This window comes from Nicotiana sylvestris, chromosome 1 (assembly GCF_000393655.2).
Source record: "Nicotiana sylvestris chromosome 1, ASM39365v2, whole genome shotgun sequence".
NCBI classification, from domain to species: Eukaryota; Viridiplantae; Streptophyta; class Magnoliopsida; order Solanales; family Solanaceae; genus Nicotiana; species Nicotiana sylvestris.
The window spans coordinates 116,105,377-116,121,841 of NC_091057.1; the positions used below are offsets into that span (position 1 = coordinate 116,105,377).

The 16,465-nt window shown below is 34.1% G+C and overlaps 1 protein-coding gene across 1 annotated transcript; it reads right to left on the reverse strand.

Annotated features, from left to right (window-relative positions):
- Positions 1 to 683: 683 nt before the first annotated feature.
- LOC104248991 (uncharacterized) lies at positions 684 to 8,086 on the reverse strand. Its single transcript, XM_009805353.2, has 5 exons — positions 6,808 to 8,086; positions 5,966 to 6,711; positions 5,797 to 5,886; positions 1,536 to 2,240; positions 684 to 1,277 (listed from the first exon to the last, which is right to left on the reverse strand). Exons 1-5 carry the CDS (start codon positions 6,917 to 6,919, stop codon positions 1,173 to 1,175), a joined length of 1,758 nt encoding a protein of 585 aa, XP_009803655.1. The 5' UTR covers positions 6,920 to 8,086; the 3' UTR covers positions 684 to 1,172.
- Positions 8,087 to 16,465: the final 8,379 nt, after the last annotated feature.

The following is a 16,465-nucleotide window of genomic DNA, read 5'->3' on the forward strand; positions in this document are numbered from 1 at the left end:
CCCAAAATCTCTCTGGCTCCCAGAGTTTTCCAACTCACCTAGCACGATATCTTTGTCCCCTCCCTCGTTCAAGAATCCATGTAAGTACTCTTGTCATCTACTCCTGATACACGCCTCTTCCACCAGAACCTTACCATCTCCGTCTTTAATGCACTGCATTTGGTCCAGGTCCCGAGCCTTCCTCTCCCAACTCTTGGCTAACCTGTACAGCTTCTTGTCGCCTCCTTTGCCCCTAACATCCTCAAACAATCGCTCAAAAGTTGCAGTCTTAGCCGCGGTGACTGCCAATTTTACCTCTTTCCTTACCTTCTTATAACATTCCCTACACGTCCTCTTTTCATCCTCATCCGAACTCCTACTAGCTTCAAATATGCCGCTTTCTTAGCTTCCACTTTTCTGTGGACCTCCTCGTTCCACCATCAATCCCCTTTGTGACCTCTTGAATAACAGTCTTAAAAAATGAAGTTATGGCAATACGTTGTTGAGCTAAAACTTTGATTTGAATGTCATCATTTTTCGATGTTATTTACTGCTGTATATCACCAATCTTTATTTATTGTCTGCTATAGAAGACCGAAATAAATAAGATACAAGGATCAAAGAAGCACTGGTAAAACGACATTTTGTACCATCAACAGTTTAAAGGACCTTAAAATCCACATATTCAACATACTACATCCACATTAGTTCTTAAATAACATTAAATTTATCCCAGAAATCTTTTCTGAACAATCTCGTTGACACAGGTACATTCTTAACAAAATAATTTCTTCTACCGAGTTAAGCATACTAACATTTTAACACTAACATAAGGGTAATCCTTGGGGATTTCTTTCCCAACTTTCCTTAACAGCTCTACATATAGACCTGGACCAACAAAAGCATAGACTATATGAACAAGATCGCTAGAAGGTCGAAAATCCGTAAAGTATGAAGGTGCCAAAGCCAATCAGAATCCATCCACAGAACTAGACAACCGAGATCATTCCTATTCACTCCCTAAAAACCACATTAAGCATTGCCTCACTCTCTCGATTCTCATTGCTTTCCCTCAATCTCCACCCCAAAATCTATGGAACGACGAAAACAAGGATCAGAAAATTTTACCACTTCTAATAAAGTACTAACAAAATTCAATAGCTTTATTAGTATATCATTCAAGTTTAGCTGTATCAAGAAGAAATGCCACCAACATCACCAATTCCGGAGTGGAGAGGCAAAAGAAATCTTGATTGCACTCCTTGCATAACTTTAAATGACAACTTCGAATTGATGTACTGCCAACAAAAAAAGAGAGAGATATTAATGTTAGGAAACTTTTTCAAGTGAATAAGCTGGAGCATATACTTCTAACCGCATCCAAATGGCGATTCCACAAAGCCTACACCTCTTCCAAACAGAAAGCACATACACACACACACTCTCTGATACAAATAAAACCACTCCATACAAACTATCACGGCACGTTATGACAAAATTTCAACTGTTCCATGTATTAGAGAATATATGGTGTGCCAAACATAAAGAACAAATACCTTTGTAACATCTCGGTAGAAGGCACTGATCTCCTCCTCGGTAAGGCCGCCCTCATCAGCATTTTCCTCCCAGCCTAGAGAACGCAAAAATGCAGCCTCTTCCTCTTCCGAACACAAGATTGCATCAGACTTTGAAAAGCTCTTGTCGGTACTATTCTTCCCCTCATAAGAGTCATCAGTGCATGTATTTTCACCTGAAATCTCAGTTGATTTCTCAACCCTTGGGCTCTCATCAGATAACGTGGCATCTTGATCCTGAGGGATACCAGGCGCAGTCAAAACTTCTGAAACACCAGATTTATCTAAAAGTGGTGATACAGCACACCCTGCACCATTGACAGCTGAACTGCTTGCAATAGATTTCTTTCTCATAAGATTGAAGAAATCATTTCGACTCCGAGCTTGGGATGACAGCTTTTTTTCCACCAGTAACCCAACAGGCTTGCGTTCAGAGGTAAAGGAAGCAGCATTATTTGCTAGACTCTGTGTGGAAGCAGATGCGGGAGCAGTAAGAAGGGTATTTGACCCTTTGCTGTGAGCATTTGGGCTCAAGCTACTGTTCACACCATAAGAAACGCCATTCTCTCTTGTTGGCTTAAAGATGTGAAGCTTGGTTGAGAGACAGTGATTGACAGGATTAGATGATGAGACAGTTTGCTGCAGCTGCTCAACCTTGGCTCTTGGTTTGTCGGAAGGATTTGGCACCTGAAATTAAAGATTGCGGGAATGTATGTTATCATGAAAGTAATTCAAGTATAGCAACATTGTTATCCCAAAAAAAAAAAAAGGATCTACAGGGAGAAAAGCTAGCACTAAACAAAATTCAGAAATGTTAGGATAAAGTCTATCTATTAAATGGAAGATCAGACCATTTAAATGTGATTTTTGCAGTCTCCATTTTTTAATTTCTGCAGCTTCACTAAGTATCTCGTATTCTACCAAAACTCCATCAAACTTTATGCATTCTTCTAAATTGGGCAACTATTACTTTCTGCCCTCTTTCACTAATAACATCTTTCCATAATCTCCTATCTCTAACTTAGTCCACTTATCATTTTCCATCTAACTCCTTCGGAAAGGCATGCAATGTCACCATAATAACAGTTGTGGCACGTGTCTATATAGGAGAGCATATCAAGGCGGTTGCCCTGTTATTTACAGATATAATTCTAAATAACACCAATAACAAAAACGAAATAATACAACACAAGCTGCTGTCATGAATCTTTGCTCTTCAGTCCAGGGAAACTTCCAGGCTAGACAGTAACTTCGACAAATTATTTTAAACTTATCCACCGATATAGATACGCCAGACAGAAAGCTCAGTAATGCTAGACAATTTCAGATACATGAAAGGAGCAATACCGGATGAGTAGATAATGTCATACTACTATGAAGAGTGATAGAAAACTTCTTTCTGTCAAATTGCTAAAAGGCCTACATAGAGAGGATATTCAACCATCCAATTTGTCTTTCCCCCTCAGTTAGCCACAGTTTTTATCATAAAATAGTTTTGCTTTGAAAGGGTCGCAATGTTTCGACAATTCATCCATCTGACTCTTAAGTGCTTCCTTCTTGGTTTTAGTCCTTTACCATGTCTTATAATTTCGATTACAGGCCACAGAAGTTGGAAAATAAATCACCTTGTATGCTTTTCACAAGTGGCCCCCTGAAGCATCACCTAGAAAATCAGGATTTTCCATTTCGAGGAAAGATAAAAGATCGGTATTGGTAAGGAAAAAAGGTTTGTCCTCCCCGAGTTGGTAAATTTGTCACATCTACCTTACATTACCAAACTAGGTGACAAATTTAACCGAGACAGGAAGAACCTGCAACATGTACAAGCAATATGAACAAGGAACACAGCTCATGAATAATGCTACCTCCTGATTATTAAGGTCAGTCTGGATAATAGTTCGTAAGTTTACTATCATCCTTAAAGAAAAAATGCTTTGTCACAATAATGTAACTCAATCAAAATGCAAAAAAACATTCTTGATATTTTGTATTCCCACACCCACCCCTTGAATCCTTGAATCCCACACAACTCTCTGAATCCAACGATTATTTTATACAATGTTTGATAACAAAAATATTTTTCTCAGAATTGACTCGTTATAAGAAATCATAAATTTAGGAGCAGAAAAGGTTTTGAAAAAATGGAATGGATATAGTTATATTTCGTGGGCTCATCACTGTGGTGAATTCAAGGACTCATTCACAATTCCACTTAACTAAAGAGACATTTTGCTAAAAGACGAACACTTTTTGCATCTTGCTTGGCTATGACCAGAATGCGCAAATCTGTTGTTAGAATGTAAATTCATAATCTCCAAAACCTCCCCCAAGCATACCAGTGGTCTGGAGAAAAGATAATCAATAAGGAACATGTATACACTGATGAGGAAAATATGCAGCACCACTAGCCTGGTTGTTGGTTGAACTCAGTCCAGTCTGTGAATTTCAGGGTTTAAAAGTACAAGACAGCTTCAAATTTCATGTTTATGACAGCAGGAGGGAGGTAAATAATTTATAATTAAGACATAGGTCCAAGGCAATCTATACAACAACAAAATAGCTTTTAACAATTGAGCGAAAAAGCATGGATTAGCAAGCATTGGTTACCAGATCAAGGATTAAAAACAAGAATCAGTTCAATTTAAGGATTAAATCATGAATCTGTATAATAACTTTTAACAGTTGAGCTCAAAAGGATAAAGACGTGAAGGATCCAAATCCACAAGCCACGGTTACCAGATAGAAAATCAAAACCAAGAGCCATTCACCAACTCCCCAAGTTGTGAAATAATGCACGAATTTTTAAAATAGTTAAGAAAATCTCACAATTTCATTGTTTTAGGAAATTTTCGAAAAATAGTTCATTAATAACTGAAATAAAGGTACGGATAATTTTCCAAGTTCCTAACATCTGAAAACAAACTTAATGGAGTGTTTTTTCTTCCACTTAAGAAAGACAAGAGTGAGAAACTTTTTTTCTGTTCTCCTCATACTTGAGGAACTATTTCAAGCATCAACTAAGTTGAAAGACCAAAGTACACGTTTTTAATCGGCAGAAGTATTGGCTAGAGAGGAAAAGATTGCAAGGTCAATAAGATGGATGTGTGTGATAGTATATATGCAACTTCTGTCTTACTTTCTGATTGAAGGAGAAACTGAATAGGTAAGCCAATAATTAGAAATAGTTATTTGAAGGGAATAATCTTAATTATCTGAAGGCAAAATGCTTTGTCTAGCACTGCTAGCGATTTATGTTGTGTTTCACACCTTTGCATAATACTTGTGTTACTGTTTTTCCATTTATTTGTTGTCTCTCACGTTGCTGATTATTTTTTGGGTTTTGTTGTCACAGATCTATTGTATCTAAGCTGAGGAAGCTGCCTCTCTACCCCTCTGGGGTAGGGGTAAGGTCTGCATACACTCTACCCTCCCCAGACCCCACTAGTGGGATTTTACTAGGTTGTTGTTGTTGTTGTATCCGAAGGCAAAATGCAGTTCAAAGCAATCGCAAAATAACCAAAAAAGGGGAGAAACCGAAACAGACGGGTTAAGAGAGGCTTAACTCACAGCCGGTTACCCTTAATTTGCACACTTAATATAAGTTCCTAATACATTCGCTTGTTTCCTAATTTGAACAGAATTATGAGATTTGATTTGCAAATAATCCAGTTTTAGAAACAATGTCTTTGTAGTTCATGCAAAGCACATGATATCATAAATGAAAAAGAAGTGTGATAAAGAAAAGACCAACTATGTTTTCCTGGAACATCACGTCATGTACTCTCTCTGATTGTCATGTATACATTGTCTATTCAATTCTTATGGTATCTGACATTGAATTGTCCTTGGTAAGGATACACATAGACCACGTGAAAGCCTTCTCATTATGCTTAATAAATGCGCTTGTTAATTCATCAGGCAAGACAGAAGAAACAACATGAATGGGTAACACAATCATCACCAGCGAAAAAGGTGCAAAGCTCAACTTAGTAGAGTCTCATAAGCATTACTTGAGAACTCCCAAGGATTCCCAATTAAAACCTTTTGATAACGAGGTTAGTGCCATACAAGGGCAACGCCATTCTGTCAATTAATTGTCCTTCATAATGAAACTTCGGGAAATTGCCCCCGTATATATAATTATTGGAAATAGAAAAGTCCAGAAGATGCACTAAAAAACAAAAAAAAAAAAGCAATTGGACACCTAAGCTATCTGAAAGATGATGGCTTCAGAAACCCTTACCGAGGCCTTAGTTACCAACGGTTTCAATGGTATCAATTGCCTAGATTGCTTCATTGCTAGCTCTTCGAGTCGCTGATTTGCATGGGATAACTGTTATGGTAAACATTAAGTTATGAGCACAAGAAACTTCTAATGTAAGCCACACATATAAACGGAACACAAAACCAACCTGGGAAGTAGCCTGAGCACAAGGAGGACCCCTAGCGACTGTTTCAGCCATATTAAGACCCCTGCTAATAGCCTTGCTAGAAATTGGAGAAGAAGGTCCAGAAGAAGCACCTTGTTTCACGGAAGAAAGGCCAGGGTTATTGTTTCCAGCCACTGCCGTAATATCTGCCAGAGAAGATGCCGACTTATTACCAGTAGTGCCTGATGAGCCTATTGGTAAACCCTGAGGCATGGTACCCAAACCAGGAGATCGGACTCTTCCAAAGCCAGGTGATGCTTGTCGTTCTTCAGTTACTAGGGGCTGGATGCCTCTGTCAATTGCATTATCCACACTATTAACTGAAGCAAGCGGGCCATTTTTGTCAGTTGGGTCGATTTTACCAGCAATTCCCAAATTCTTAGGCCCTGTCTCACTAAATCTACCATAAATCATTGACTGTGAGTGTCTTAACCCTTCCTCCTCAAATATTTCCCAACGATGATTCCTCGAAGTATCAGGAAGGTCCCTTGACCTATGATTTCCTAAAGTTGATTTCTCGTGATACTTGTTAATGTCTTTATCCATGTTCCTATGACGAGGGCTTCTAAAACTACTGTAAGATCTCAAGCTAGGGCTACTACTATTAGAGTTCCATCGGGTATGTGATGAGATGGCTCGATCTGATGCAGCAGGATGCCTCAACTTGTTATTGATCATATTAGTTGACAGTGATCTACTATTTGCAAGTTTTGATGGGACAGGATCATCTATAAAGGGAATAGAACAAAGGAAATAGTTTTAACTGAAATGAAAGTGCATGTTGTCAGAAAAAGTATGAAAAAGTATTAGAGCATGAAAGTTACCTGAATGCAACGGGGATGATGCAGTGACAGAGCCCGTCACATGTCTACCACTCCTTAACCATTGCGGGGCTAATGTAGGCTCACTTCTTTCCATAACACTACTAATGAACATTATCCAAACAAGAACAAAAGGAAAAACAACTCTCTTTCCTTCAGCGCAACTCCTACTATCAACCTCCGGTGCCAACCTAAATCACTAACATGCCCCCAAGAAGGCCAGTTTCTCTCTTGAAAACATTAGACCAAATGCCCAAGAACTTAACCAAGTTGCATGAAACTCCGCTGTCCATTAGCCCCAAATTCTTACCAAATTCCCTTTAGAAACAAAACCATTTTCCTGTAAGCAATCAGACTAAACTAAAGTGTAGCACCCCACTATCTAAAAAAACCTCCTTAAGGGTGGGTAAGGTTAGCCAATCCGGCCCGAGAAACCTTCGTTTCAAGTACCAATTTGCCCTGCCAAGTTTCTCAATGAATTGGCTTTAGAAACAAAAGTCCTTTGTCTATAGGGTCGATTAAAAATGTTCAGAACCCTATAATTCAAAAAGAGACCACCATTCTATTCACTTCAACTAGGGATTATTCATTCTGTACATTATATACAGCAAACTGCAAACAGCAATCACTTTATTCAACCACAACAATGCCTGCCTTCAATTAAGAACATAATATACTCTTCTTCACCTTATCAAAAACCATCAACAAGATGCCTCTTTAAATGCTTCCTTCTTCAACTAAAATAGACTATAAAAAACTCCTCGTGTCATTCATAACACTTTGGTGGAATAGAGTGCTACTCACTAAAGGATATAGTCAAACCCTAGATTTCAAAATCAACAAAAAAGACCAATATAGGGCACCATTCATAAGAACATAGTCCACAACAAAACTCGGTCCTCCAACTACCCACAAATCAGAACAATAAGCTATCAAAGAACAGTTAATTACCCAAAAATTTGAATGAAACCCCAATAAAGAATATAATAATCAAAATAACGCCATTATAGAACCTAATTCAGTCCCTGCTATGCCTTTTTACCTTGTTTATGTCAAATTGTATTGATGAAATTCTCAGATAATTAAAGAATCCAAAATGAAAATTTTTATACTGACAGGAAATTGAAGAGTTGTAGAGAAAGAGAAACACTAGTCGGTTCTTCGATTGATGAGGCGTGTAGAGGAAGAAATAGCCTATGTGTGTAACCGTAGGAAATATCAGGAGATCAGAAATAGAGATATTAAAGGGAAGCAAATACTAGTACTCCGTTTTCTGCGTGTAAGTTTGAAAGACTAAAAAAAGTGTGGTTACCAAAAAATTTTGGAGAAGTTTATTTTTTTCAAAAATAATTAAACTAAAAATTTAGAAAAACTCTTTCGGAAAACAATTTTACAAATCAAAAACAACAATAAATGCGTGCACAACTTTATTCCTACTTTATGAGGGTAAAGAGCATATTTTCTATTGAACCCCGGCTTACACCAACATAATTACAAATTAAAAAGTGTTTGAATAATTTAGTTTTTAATAAATTTTTCGAAAAAAAAAAAAAAAAAATCTAGGTAATGCACGCTCCATAAAAGATGACAGTCTTGGTTTTGACCTCTGAGATTGAAAGACTTCCATGCGTATTTTTCTTGATTGTTCTCTTAGTAATTTTTTTTGTTTTTTATTTTTGGTTTCCCAGGTGTTCGGTATCTGTATTGTAGCCCCGACTATATTCGGATTCGCGCCAGATAGGGTCTCATTCGGGAGTAGCGCTCCCTAATAAGGATTTTTTCATACTTAGAGCTTGAATCTGAGACCTCTGGTTAAGACAGAAACAACCACATCGAGTGCACTACATCTTTTGATGGTCCTAGTAATCTATTTTGCTTGAATATGAATTAGTTGAATAAACAAATTATATGAGATGGACTAAACCAAAAAAAAAAGTGGTTTTTTCTTCTTTCTTTTTTTTCGGCACCTATGTATTTTTCCTTGCCGTTGAAAATTACAGCTTCACTCAACTGTCCAAGAATCCAACTATGACTTTGTTGCTATTTGGTCTTTCTTCTTTCTTTTATTTTGTTGTTATCTTTGAAATTTTCTCGTTGCAGAGGTCATATATTATTTTCTTTTTTATTTGATAGGATTGACAGTAAATTAATGCACACGAAAAGATAATGTAATAAGATTAATTTGGTCACATCCTAATTAACTTGAAAGTTGAAACGAACACGCCATGCAACTACCAAACTTTAAAGAAAGAAACAAAAGAAGAAGAAAAAAGGGAGCTCACCTAGTCATTGCCGTAACATTTATTTACATTGATTATTGTGGTATACTTAAATAAATTAAATGTCAAGATTGCTTCACTTAATTTCCAATGTAACGCTAATATAACAAACCACATGCTCTTTCTTAATTAACTATTTTGCTTTTATTGTTTATTTTTAGGGTGTGCCTTTGAAATGATCCTTTATATACGTCGAACACTAAGTGCTCATTTGGTACGAGAAATAAGGGATAATTAATCCCGGGATTAAATTTGAAATGAGTTTATCCCATGTTTCGTTGAGATAAAATTACGATATAACTAATCTCGGGATTAGTTATTCGGGGATTGTAGTATTTATTTATCCCTATGAGACAATAACAACAAACATCCCAGTGTATTTTCACAAGTGGGGTATGGGGAGGTAGTATATATGCAGCTTTATCCCTACCCTAGAAGGACAGAGAGGCTGTTTTCGGAAGACCCTCGGCTAAAGAGAATTTATCTCTATAAGAGGATGGAATAATTAATCCTAAAATAACTAATCCCAGGATAACTTGTTCCCAACCAAACGACCCATAATAGTAGTCCAAGTTCATATAAGTGGAGTTTACTTTCGCTCTCTTCCAACATAAATATTTATTTCTTAAGTAAATGTTCAAATGCTCCCTTATTTTGGTCGGGCATCTTCAAATATATGGGATCATTTCGAGTTATTTCTCTTATACTTTTTAAAAAAAATACTTTTTACTATTACATTACATATTAGAAATGAAAGAAAAGGGAAACAATTAGAATAACTCCCAACTCATGGTTGTTATGAAACCTTTATTGTGACCTATTGAATATGAACCTTGGCTTCTTCTCTAGGTAAGTAATTTATTATTATTATTATTATTATTATTTGATATAGGTAAATAGTTAACAATAAATAGTTAAAAATACCAAACCGTACCGAATAAATTTTACATGTAGAAAATATATGTATTTAGTAACTTTAAAAATAATAATGCATTAAATTTTCTTTGAGCCTTGGAATTATGAAAACTATTACAATCCAACAAGTAATTAAACTCAAGATACTAATTCCTAAAATCTATTATGCTACTTCTACTTAAACTAAGTTATTTCAAGTATCTTTATTAGCAAGACACAAAGTATTTTAGCGATTATGAGTAGCAAACTACAATGTATTGAATATGTTTCCTTTCATATAATTTAGATTTATCCTTTTGAATATTAAATCCCAATAAATTTTATTCTTGAGTCCCAGTTTGGTATATCTTTCAACTCGTGCGATTAATATTTTCTTTGCCTTTGTTTAATTTCTTTTACGCTGTTGTAGAATAGCTGATGGATTTATACTCTAGCCATCTTTTTTTTTAATTCATCACCCTTTAAACAGTAAAAATGTCTAGAGAGTTTTGCTAAGTCCTATAAAAGAACGTATGTTATTGCAATTCTACTTCTAATGGTGAATTTTACATGATATTAAAAAAATACCGAAAATTAACCGATCCGTACCGATACCGAGAGAAACCGACATGATTGGGACGGTTTCGAAAAGTCTAATTTTGGTTATACATAATAGAATAACCGAAAATTGGTATGGTACAAATTTTATAAAATAACGGGCCGAACCGAACCATTGACACCCCTAGTTATCAGAGTTTGTTAGATGTGTCTAATTTCCAATTAACGTCTCTAAATTTTATTTATAGGTGCAAATTGGATAAAGAAAGTAGATCCGGAATATTTGTAGTACCCATTTGATTTGAGAGCACAGAGTAAAATTTTCCTAAAATTTCGTACGATGGTTTTAGTTTTTAAATTTATTGATCTTCATCTAACTAACCTAAACAGAAGATATTACACTGATTTGAGTGCGGTACTAATTGTCTTTTTTCAAAATGAAACTTAATTTTTAAAATTGTATCAAATGCTCAAATTTTCTTGTTTTGCAAAAATTCATTTTCTTTTTGCCACTATTTTAAAAAAATCCCAAAAACGTTCACCAAGAAAAAGTAATATTTTTCTTATAACCAGTCCAGAAAAAAAAATTATCACAAGTAACGACTCTCTTTTTTTTTCTTTTATTAAAACATCCATCAAACATAATAAACTATCAAAAAGTATTTGCATAAAATGTACTTATTCTTCAAACGAAATACACTAGAAATGGGGAATAAACGAATCAAAGTGTATCGCGGAAAGATTTATATTCCTTTCATATACATATCGGAGTTAAATATGGGATTTCATTGACTTCTATTTTGTTAGGGCTTTTTTCACTTTTAGCCCCCGCCAGAAACTATTTACATCTGGTAGTTAAAAAAGTATATAAAATTTGTATAATTTTTGTAAATAACATACATAATGTATATATATACAAAATATATATTTTTTAGCTATTATTTTGAGAGTGGTTATATAGTGTCATTTTTCTTTTTATTTTTTCTGTTGTTGTCTTAGGTGTCAAGAAACAAATATTAGAACACTGTCTTTGAATTTTGGTGCAATAAAATTGTCAATTATCTTTTTGGTTTCTCTTTTTCTATTGTTTATTTGACAACCACATATTTTATGTTACAATTTTGTTTGTGAAATTTAATTTAAACACACTAAGGTTTCATGGTTCTAAAAACTGGCATGTTCCCTTCTTGAGACTTGAGACTCTAATAAATAACTATTTTTATACAGATTCAGCAACGATAATTAAACCACTGTTTACCTTTCTAAGTTAACCTGTATCATGATGTAAAAAAAATAATTGCAATAATTTTTTACTAATAGAGTTAAGAACGGGGGTTGGTGACATTTTAGACCGGAAAACAATTTTAATTTTAGATGTATTATGTACTTTTTAAATAAGTAGATGTTACTACGTAACTAGTGGAATGGGTTAGACTCTTGAAGGAAAAATTGAGGGCTCACATATATCCATTTTTTAGGTCGTCATTGAAATTATATCTGTATTGTACAAAAATTTGTAAAATGTACCCACCAGTATCTGAAGTTCTTCTGTCTCTTTAACGCTACTTCAAAATATGGTCAGAAAATCAGTCTTAAGTAGTTCAATCTCATCAATGCAACTTTAAAAATGGATATAAAATTCTTGTATCTTTCCAATGCAACTTCATAAAAATCAGATATTGAGTCGTTATATCTCCTTAATGCAACTTTAAAAACCAAATCTTAAATTATTCTATCTTTCCAATGCAACTTAAGAAAATATAGATTTTAAATAGTTTAATCTCTTCAATGCAACATCAGAAATCGGATCTTAATTTTTAAAACATAAACTTGTTTTTCGAGTTTCAACAATCCATCGCACGATTCAACATCTAAATCTACTCCAAATGAATTCAAATTTGAAACATAACCTTCAAATACATGTAAAATAATCTTCAAACATCAAATATATACCAAACCAACAACAAATCTAACAAAATTCATTTCGAGAAGAAGAAGCCCTAAGCACAATCTACAATGGTATTTTGCAACTAAGAAGAAGAAGAAAAAACCAAACATCTCCTGGAAGAAGAAGAAGAAGAAGAAGAAGAAGAAGAAGAAGAAGAAGAAGCATTAGCGAAGTAGAAGAGAAAAATTTATATGAAGTTACCCAAAAATTAGGTATTAATTAAACTTTAAAAAAAAGGTGAAATAAAATAATAAAAGAGAAGAAGAATATTATAGAGAAAAGAGAGAATTATATTGATTTTGGGATAAATTATAATGGAATAGAACCCCTTTATTTATATGAGAGAAGTGACTTACCTACAAAGTAACAAACTCTAAAATTTCTTTAAAATATAAATATTCACCTTAAATACATTATTAGTTATAACACCCTCCCCCCCTCCCCTCCCCACAAGAAAAATATCTATTCAACAGATAATGTGCCTCGTTAAAAATTTAACTAAAATAAAACTCGTGGAAAAAAAATATAGTGAAGAAAAAGCATACACATTTAACAATATGCCTTTGAATGCCTCATTAAAAACCATGCAAGAAAATTCCAGGACAGAACTTTGTTAGGAAAAAAATAGTAAAACGCATATTAGCTTCTCCTGATGAGAGCATCAATTCACATCTTTGAGCATTCGCATCCCAAACTTATACACTAGTTTCTTGAAGGTTGGCGTCGGTAGAGATTTAGTGAACAAATCAACCATATTATCACTCGAACAAATCTATTGCACATTGATATCACCAGTCTTTTGAAAAACATGTGTGAAAAAATAACTTTGGTAAAATGTGCACTGCCCTATCTCCTTTTATGTATCCTCCCTGTCGCACCTCCTTTTTCCACGGCCGCGAGGCGCGTGGGGAGTTTTCTCCAATTGAAGGACAGTCGAAACGGGATTTATTTAATTATTTAAGAGTCGCCACCTGGGAATTTTAAGGCGTCCCAAGTCACCGATTTCAATCCCTGGATCGAGGAGAATATGACTCTGTTTATTATTCTGCGAACCAGAAATCCTGAGTAAGGAATTCTGTTAATCCGGAAGAAGGTGTTAGGCATTTCCGAATTCCGTGGTTCTAGCACGGTCGCTTAACTGTTTTTATTATTGGCTTAATTATCTTGATTTTATTAAATATATTGATGTTACACGATTTTACTACCGCTTATACTTACTGTGATTAAGGACCCTTCTTTGAATCGAATTACGCGTACGTATATTCGTGTTATAAATTTTAAAAATGCGGAATTGTGTCACGCGTACGTGTACACGATAACTTTTGGTAATATATTTATTAAACAATCATTTTTCGAAATTGTGTCGAATCAAGAATATTTGTTTTTCTTGAATAGTGAACCGTACATCTCGGGTTTTTATGAAATTGATTTAACGCCTTTGGAAAAATCCTTTTATTAAATACTCGCTCGAAATTGCGCGTACGCATAATCCGAATTTTTTGCTTTTAAAAATATAATCAGGGTACGCGAACGTATCCCTAATTGCGCAAAATATTTGTAATGATATCAGGGATTTTTCCACAAATTGTTTATTATATTATGAGAAATCTTCATTTAAGATACCCCTTAATTCTTGAAAAAGAATTCACAATTTATTGAATGTTGCCCATTGATTATAATTTCCGAATATAAGTTATATTCATTCCAACTATTCAAATTCAAAGAACAGAATAAAAATATGATTAATACTATTTTTAAAACAAATATGACATATATATATATATATGTCAAAGAATAAATTGCATATGAAACTGAAAATGAATGATTCATAAAGGAAGGAAATATTTTCCAAGAATTTTCATTATTTACTTAATGCAAATTCTATTTCTAATTACCATTGATTTAAAGTGTTGCAATTTGTGCATATACATCTCAACTTATTCTCATATACTCGTTTTAATCTTAATAGACGAAATTAATTTAATTAATTATGCCTATGATTGAGTTAGGATAGATATAGATATAATCAAACCAATTTGATTCTCAATCTATGTGAATTATTACTAACTATTAATTTTCACATTGTATAAGTTCCTAAGCCCTTTATTATTAAGAAAGAGAACAAGTTTTGTTGACTTGATAAAATGATATTGCATACAATATTACTTACCATATTTGACATTTTTGAACATACGGATTATACTAACGCATCTTTTAACTATAAATTATGAACACAACCAATGTTATGCCAAAAGATAGCAAATTGCAACCAATCATCATCTAGCTTTAAACAACAACTAATTAACTAACAAAATAAACTAATAGCATATTTTCTTTGATAATGCCATATTATGCTATACCTATCTAACAATACCATAAAGTGTAAATAAAAGCCAACTTTCTGCCATGCTTCCTATTTACACAACTCATAGATAACTAAACTAATGAAATTTGACATGGATAACATTATTACAAAGTTTTATATGAATTTCGAAATAAGACAATTAACTTGTAACCATCGAGTCGAACTCACTACTGGTTAACCAACATGAAACCAAAGCTGAAATTTTCAACTAAAGAACTCAAATGAGTAGAAGACAGTATTACAATTCAAACTCTATTTATTTGTCATGTTGAATCTCTTTCCAACATAAAATTTAAAAGACATGTACCTGAAAATGAAGGTAGGAGGAGTAAATTTCAGCAGTAGCAGCAACGAAATACCGGCAGAATATACCAATAACACAGCAAGTCCGAACAAGCCCCGTTAACCCAGATGAACAGTGACAGAAACTTGAGAAAAAATTTCAGATTCAAACTGAACAATATCCACAAACAAACAACGGACAAATTCTAGAATAACATTTTTCAGATTTCAGTTTCTTTCTTATTTTAAATTCATATTTCTGATTTTTCTGTTTCTGCTTTTGTATCTGTTTCAGATTGTGTGTATGTGTGAATATTCTCTTTTTGTTTCTTTTTCTGCTTTCTTCTTCCTCTTCAGACTTTCATTTCTGATTTTTCTGCTTAATTCTCTTTCTTTTTATCCCACTCTAGGTGTATTCTTTCTCTTCAAAATCTGAATTTCAAATCTGTTTCCTAAAATCTGCCCCTCTAAAAAAACTCTCTCTGAAAACTGATCTTGAGTCCCTAAATCTCTCTGTCTGATTCTCTCCTTTAAAATCTCAGTCTTAAAATCTGTCCTTCAAATCAGATTTTTTCTTCTTCTTTCTTCAGTCCCAATCCCCTCTATCTTATACAGGTCTGCCCCTTTCTTTTTTAAGTGCTGCATGGACCCCTTTCTTCTTTTAAAAATCAGAAAGTTCCATTAAAATTTGCTTTAAATCCCATTAGGTGATCTTATCCTGATTTTCAGCAGCCCCATTATCCCTTGTTCCCCCTTTATTACTTAAATATAGCCATTAACACTCCATTATCAGCCCACTATTATATCATATTACTCTTACTGTTTTATCTGTTTCATTCCCAGAAATGTCCCTAAAATCCTACTGTAATTACTGTCCAAGTTATCTGAATTAAACTTGTTTAGCAGCTAACAACCAATTCCTAAATCAAATAACATTCTGTCCTTTCATTGTTAGTTAATTGACCCAACAAACTCAATGTCTAATAACTAATGGACAAGCTAAATTCAGATTGAGCAGCTGAACTTGCATACAAACACATTAACACTATGCAGAGCTTAACAGAACCAAAAAATTGAATTGAAATTCAGATCAACATAAATGCAGGGGCATTGTCAGTATACTGACAATGCCCTGAAACTTACTGGTTCAGAAATCAACATATACACAGCATTCATTTTGACAGACTCATTGAAATGTAAACAAGGGTGATTTAACTGACGAGTATTAATTTAAACTGATTATCTACAACAATTGTCAACAAACAGTCTATAGAAACAGATTATTTCAATCAGTATTAAACGAGCATTCATAACATAACTAATCGACGAACTTAA

Bases quoted from the DNA above. Each gene is read 5' to 3' on its own strand.
- LOC104248991 (XM_009805353.2), bottom strand. From the start codon at position 6,919: ATGTTCATTAGTAGTGTTATGGAAAGAAGTGAGCCTACATTAGCCCCG. The intron at 6,712-6,807 runs GTAACTTTCATG...TTCCCTTTATAG, and splicing joins ATCATCCCCGTTGCATTCAG to ATGATCCTGTCCCATCAAAA. The intron at 1,278-1,535 runs GTATTTGTTCTT...TTTTGTTGGCAG, and splicing joins TCTACCGAGATGTTACAAAG to TACATCAATTCGAAGTTGTC.